The 6,987-nt window shown below is 41.0% G+C and overlaps 1 protein-coding gene across 1 annotated transcript in view; it reads left to right on the forward strand.

The window, feature by feature from the left end:
- The first annotated feature begins 5,769 nt into the window (after positions 1-5,769).
- LOC105531146 (receptor-type tyrosine-protein phosphatase-like N) overlaps positions 5,770-6,987 on the forward strand; it is an 8,895-nt gene continuing 7,677 nt past the window's right edge. The window contains exon 1 of the mRNA XM_011968982.1: positions 5,770-5,867. Coding sequence (XP_011824372.1) covers positions 5,770-5,867 — 98 coding nt within the window. The remainder of the gene's footprint in view (positions 5,868-6,987) is intronic.

Consider the following 6,987-nt stretch of genomic DNA (forward strand, 5'->3'; position numbering starts at 1 on the left):
CAAGCAGAAAGAATTCAGGGTGAGTCAACAGTGCAAAGCGAAAGTAAGTTTGTTAAGAAAGTAAAGTGGTGAAAGAACAGCTACTCCATAGACAAAGTAGGACGTTTCTGAAAGTAAGAGGAGGAACGTGTTCACCCTAGGTACGATGCTTGTTTATGTATAAGATAAAAAAAGATCAAGAGGAGATGTGTTCTGCTACAAGAGTTTGTGACGAAGGTTTAATTTTTTTAATTACTACGTTTTGCAAGAATTGATATTAGTATCTTTAAAGCAAAATTAGGAATGCTTCTGTTCTCTAGATATTGGGATACCAGGAAGCTCCTAAGCCTGGGTCTGTTTAGTACATGTTATCAATCTGTTCCCTTAACTGTAAACTTCTAGAGGCTAGGAATACCTAACTTTCTGGGAATGCAGCCCAGCAAGTCCCAGTCTTACGTTTTCTTAGCCCTCACTTAAGATGGAGTCACTCTAGTTTGAATGCCTCTGACATATTTCCCCACTTCCTTTACAAGAAGACCCTTAATCCTAAGGGTGGCAGATAGACAAAGATTAGTCTTTTGTAACTTCCTTAGGCTGAACAGGGACGATGATATTCCTGCCTAACTGTTAGAATCTCTTGTATTCAAGTTAGAGAGGAACTCAGTCAGAAAGCATCGGTATGGTGAAGGTTCATAAATGAGTCCCAGCAAAAGGAGAAATCCGGAAAATCAATGTGTCCAACTTAAGAAAGCATTGAGTAAGCTAGTCTTGCTTTCCCACACAAAGAGTACAATTGCAAAATATTCCACAACAGTAAAGCAAAATAAGTAAAATCATCCTAAGTAAACTAAACAGGAAGGCTTCCAAGAACTGGGTAGTGGTTGGAACCAAGCTGATATAGGGTCAACTGACAGTGCATCAGTGGCAGAGATATGAGTGTCTAGAGTTTTCATAGCCCTAGTAATATTATGTGAATAGTCTGATACACACACACACCATTCGTTTTTTATTTGTTTGCTTGAGACGGAGTTTCACTCTTCTTGCCCAGGCTGGAATGCAATGGCGTGATCTTGACTCACCACAAACTCTGCCTTCTGGGTTCAAGCAAGTTTCCTGCCTCAGCTTCCCGAGTAGCTGGGATTACAGGCATGTGCCATCGTGCCTGGCTAATTTTGTATTTTTAGTAGAGATGGGGTTTCTCCATGTTGGTCAGGCTGGCCTCAAACTCCCGGCCTCAGGTGATCTGCCTACCATGGCCTCCCAAAGTACTGGGATTACAGGCATGAGCCACCACACCCAGTCCAAAATTCGGTTTTGATCAAAGCACAAGTTCCCCCAGGACTGCTGTTAAAATGTTCAAAGTTGCATGGTTTTGTAAGGCCACCTGCCTAATCTGAGAAGTTTCCTCAGTTAGGAGGGTAAGGACATGGCGTGTATTATTGAAAGCTGCAGCCATGTGCTTGGCTAAGGCTTTAACTTGTAACTTGGTATTGATTATGGCTGCCTGTGGGGAAAACCTAGCCAGCAGGTAGAACCACCAAGAAGCCTGTTTTTGTTGCCGTATAGTGAGCATTTACAGTTTCCCAGTTAGACGGGAGAGAGTCCAATTTGGTGAGGATAAGTCCCAGGAGATAAGGACAACTCCATGTACACCTTCAAGCCCAATTATAAAGTAAATACAACCAGTCGTGAGTTCCATAAGCATGTAACCATCCCCAAGGGGAAGGGTGGGCATCCATTTTTTGCAAACTGTGTTGCCATCCTACCCACATTTGGTCTGTTGAAAGAAGGGTCTGATTACATTGTTGAGGTGGCAACCATCCCATATCATGGGTTTCAGTCAGGTGGTGACTATTATTGCACCTTTCAAAACATAGAGGTGTTTTGCCTAATACCTGTGCTTGAACAACTGTCATCCACCCAAGTCTATTGGGTACAGTATAACCTGAAGTCAAGGTGCCGTTTCACTGTTTCTTAATTAGATGAAAAAGGTGCCTTCTTGTCTCTCCATAAGAGAGGAAGGGGCTAAGGCCTGTGTGGCTATGGTACATGAGAAAAGAGGGATGATATGTGTAATGCTCAGTTTCCCAGTAATAATAAAATCCCCATAAACTTACGTTTGCTGGTTGAATATGCCAGGGCAACCTGGAAGTGAAGGAAAATGACAATTCTCTACATACCCAAATGTTTGTTGGATTATGTAGAGAGGCTACAGTCTGGCCACTTAGCAAAGAAGTTACTCTTTGTGTGATTCCAGCTTATACCCAAAACTAGAATGCCAATCCATATCTTTATGCTACCCATCCCTTTTGTTTCTGAACAGGAGCTGGAGGTCATGTGTTGGTCCACAGGAATAAGTGGGATCAGTCTTTTTTGTTCTGTGGGACCTTATAAGAGACAGGTTTCATTCGAGATAAGTGAACCCAGCTGTTCATTCCTAGAAGTTTAACTGCAGTTGGGGTACTAAGGAGAACTTGATAGGATCCCTTTCATTTTGGAGGAAAGTTGATCTGCTGGGGATCCTTCCTTCCAAGTTTTTAATAGGACCCAGTCTCCTGGCTGGGTTGTAACAATATTATCTTTCCCTAGTAGGGGAAGGGAGTCTTTGATTTCTATATTCAAGGAGCGCCTTTTGCATTTGTCTTAAGTTGATTACAAAATTTTGTAGTTGAAAGTATCTATGTCTAGCAGGAAGTCTGTAGTTAAGAAAGGCTTTCCATACGTCATTTCAAAAGTGTCGCACTATAGATTTCTCTTGAGAACAGCTTGAACCCATAACAAGGCTACAGGCAATATAGATAGTCAGGTTTCTGATGTTTCCTGGCATAGTACTTTTTAGAGTTTGATTAGCTCTTTCTACTTTTCCTGAACACTGTGGCATCCATACTAAATGAAGGAGGTACTTACTTCCTAGGCCGAAGATATGTTTTGGGTAATTGTCACTGTGAAAGATAAGCCATTATTGTTTTACAAGCTCTTAGGCAGCCTAAATCTAGGAATTATTGCCTTTCAAAGGAGGTTAGAAATCTTGTATTTTCAGACCAGGTAAGAAAAGTCTCAGTCCAACCAGTAAAGGACTGATGAATACTAATAAATATTTAAACCCTTTGCATAGGGACATCTGAGCATAATCTACTGGTCAATCTTCACTGGCATATATTCCACTATGCTGAACAGGCCTTACTAAAGGAGAAGGAAAAGACTGGTTATTTGGATTATTCTGGGCACAGAGTTCACGGGACTGAGTTACCTGCTTTACTGTTCTAAGTAAGTAAGCCTTTTCCTATAAAAAGATGAGACATTGGCTGGGCACGGTGGTTCATGCCTGTAATCCTAGCACTTTGGGAGAGTGAGGCACATGGATCACCTGAGGTCAGGAGTTTGAGACCAGCCTGACCAACACAGAGAAACCCTGTCTCTACTAAAAACACAAAATTAGCCAGATGTGGTGGCGCATGCCTGTAATCCCAGCTACTTGGGAGGCTGAGGGAGGAGAATAACTTGAACCTGGGAGGTGGAGGTTGTGGTGAGCCAAGATTGTGCCATTACACTACAGCCTGGGCAACAAGAGTGAAACTCTGTCCAAAAAAAAAAAAAAAAAAAGAGAGAAAGACAGACCTTAATTGAAACAAGGAATCTCGTCCCAAATGAATAGAGTCATGCAAATGCTTAACTATTTTCCACTGATTAACACCTGGCATCAATAATTTGTTGTCATTGATAAGTCATCCAGAAGGATCTTGAATTAAACCCTGACCTTAGCCCATTCTTATTCCTCTTTAGTATAGCTTGGTTCTGTCATTACCAGGACAGAGGGCACTAACATGCCTACAAGTCCAACTGGCTGCTTTAATGCAGCTGCCTTAGCTCCTGCATCTGCAAAGGAGTTTCCTTTAGCCACACTAGAGTCTCCTTTTTGATGCCCTCTGCAGTGGATTATAGCTACTTCCTTGGTCAGCAAAACAGCATCTAATAGATTTAAAATGTTTAAGTGATGTTTCTTAGGGGAACCCCTAGCAGTTAGGAGTCTCCATTCCTTCCACGAGCATGAAGCACCAGAACGGCATACATAGAAACAGTACAAATATTAATTATTAAGTCATTTCCCAAATGCAGGGCTATTAATATGAGCTATTAATAATTGCAGGGCTATTAGCAAGAGCTATTAATTCTGCCTTTTGAGCTGAGGTAGAAGTTGGTGAGGCCTGAGACTTAATTACTTTGTGTTGATTGACAACGGCATACCCAGCTTTTCTGTGTCCCTCTAGCACAAAGCTACTTCCATCTATAGAACATTCTACTTCAGGATTATCTAGGGGCTCATCCTTTAAATCTGGCCAGCAAGAATAAACTTGCTCCATTACTTGTATACAAGAATGATATAGGGTGCCGGTGGGTTCAGGCAGATAGGTAGCTGGATTTAAAGTCTGGCGTATCTTAAGGGTTACGTGAGGAATGTTTAGCAACAAAGCCTGATATTTAAATAAGTATTTCCTTTCATCTACTGTTGTCCTTTAGCTTCTAGGACTCCTTGTACTTGGTGTGGGGTTAAAACCTCCAGATGTTGTCCTAAAGCCATTTTATTGACTTCGTCTCCTAAAAGAGCAGTTGCTGCAACTGCCCTGAGGCATTCAGGTCATCCTGAAATGACATGGTCTAATTGTTTTAAAAAATATATATCACTGGTTCTCAGATATCTCCCAGTTCTGGATAAGGACACCCAGGGTGGTTCCTTGTTTCTTAGCCACTTAAAGGAAAAATGGCTTATCAAGATTAGGGATCCCTAGGACTGGAGCTGATCCCAATTTTTCCTTGAAAGCATTAAAAACTTGTTTACAATTGTTATTCCATTCTAAAGAATCTACATTCACTCCTTTCAGGGCATCATATAAAAGCTTGACCATACACTCCAATCCTGACACCCCTAGAAAAGCCCGCAGCTGCTTTCTAGTTTGGGGTTGTGGAATGCCCAAGATAGCTTCTTTTTGTTCTGGAACTATTGCCTGGGTGCAGGGGTTAGGAAATATCCTAAGTATTTAGCCTCTTGAGTTGAAATCTGGGCCGTATGTTGTAAGACCCTATCCCCATTAGCTCACAGAAAATTAAGCAACTTAAAGGTATTTTCGTCCAAGCTTCCTTCGGTTGGGCTAGCAACCAACACATCATGCACATATTGGATAATGATGCCCTTTTTTAAGTGTAACATCCTTAATTCTCTAGATAATGCATTTCCAAACAGATAAGGGCTGCCCCTAAATACCTGGGGAAGAACTGTCCAAGTTTATTGATAAATCAAATGACTGTCAGGATCAGTCCATTCAAAAGCGAAGATGAATTGTGAATCACGGAGTACTGCAATGCAAAACAAACAAACAAACAAAGACATCTTTAAGATCTAAGACTGTAAACTAATTGGCATCTCTAGGGATGGGACCCAGGCTAACAGCATATAGGGATTGGCACTATAGGATGTATGGGAATGACAACCTCATTGAAAGCTCGAAGTTCTTGACCAAATCTATAGTATCCGTTTGGTTTTTTAACTGGCAAGATTGGTGTATCACAAGGAGAATCACAGAGGTTTAACAACCCAAATTGCAAAAACTTAGCTATTAATGGCTGGATTCACAGACTGCTAACTGCTATACTAAGAAATTATGGGAGGTTATGTGAGAAATGCATGGCATCACCACTGATTTAAGGAGTTTATAGTTGACTTGAGGAAGACAAAGGCAAAATTAAGGAACAATTAAACTCCGCCTCATGAGGTAGTTATTACAAGTACACTAGATGTTCAAAGAGCAAAGGTGGAATCTATACCCTACAAATAACTTTGCCACAATAAGCCTTTTCAAAGAAGAAAGGACTTTGAATCTACCTGGAAGACAGTGAGGGATTTAGAAAGCAGAGGACGGTTTCAGGTGGGATAACTTGGAAGCCTCTAGGACCCTTGATATTACTGCAATCTCAAAGACAGGAGTGGAAGGATTGAGGATCTCAACAGCTTAAAATATGGTTGTTGGGAAACAATAAAATGGTTAGCCAGACTGTGGCAAGCTGCTGGGGGTTATTTGCCAGCAACTGTGAAGAAAGTGGTTTGTAATCTGGAAACCATTAAAAATTACTGGGGCAGATTCTCTGGTGCTTGACTGCCAGTGCTGGATTTTCTACTACTTAACTCATGCTCTACTTACTTTGCCTAGCTGCAAAATGGGAAGAAAATTTCTCTTCTCTAAGAATCAATGTGAGGCTCAAGCAATAATGAACATGAAAGTGTTTCAGAAGGCAAAAATCATTTATACTGTATTAGTTTATATTACGTTATACTGTGGTATAATGACCAAAATAAGATTGCTTTAGACAGATAGTTAAGCCTTCAGGCTATCAGGATGCTGATATCATTGGATGAATTGTTCTATTTTAGTTGGGAACAAAAATAACAGAGTTCTTTTCTACCACATGGATACAGTGCAGGTAAGAAAAATGGCTTTTGTTTAAACTGGTGATAAAGAAGCAACTACTGTTAAAGTGCTGTGTCTTCAGTGGTTCTTGGTGCTGTCATACTCAACCTCAGAGGACCTTTGGACCATTCACGTTAGTACAAAGCCAACATCCAAGATGCTTATATAGGAGCCAGACATGGGCAGTGGGCCAGAGTGATTTCCGTGGGAAGCCAGTTTAAGTGACATATTGCTTCCTGATTAGGTTGGGCAACCCAACAGCCCACTTCTAGTGGGGACTTTCTATCACCTGCTGGTCAGCTAAAGAAGTATTGTTTTTCTTCTTTTGTTCCATAAACAAGCTACAGTGAATTGATTCAGAGTGCAACCAGGTGAGATATATACATTTATAAGACCGTCAGGAGGAACTGGCAATCTTGTCTCATGATCCATCTCAGATTTCACCATTTGATGCCAAAAGCAAATTCATATGTTCACTTATGTTTAAAATAGTTTAATTAGAACTAACCCAAACACACACACACACACACACACACACACACACACA

The sequence above is a fragment of the Mandrillus leucophaeus genome, unplaced genomic scaffold (genome assembly GCF_000951045.1).
Source record: "Mandrillus leucophaeus isolate KB7577 unplaced genomic scaffold, Mleu.le_1.0 Scaffold868, whole genome shotgun sequence".
Taxonomy (NCBI): Eukaryota; Metazoa; Chordata; class Mammalia; order Primates; family Cercopithecidae; genus Mandrillus; species Mandrillus leucophaeus.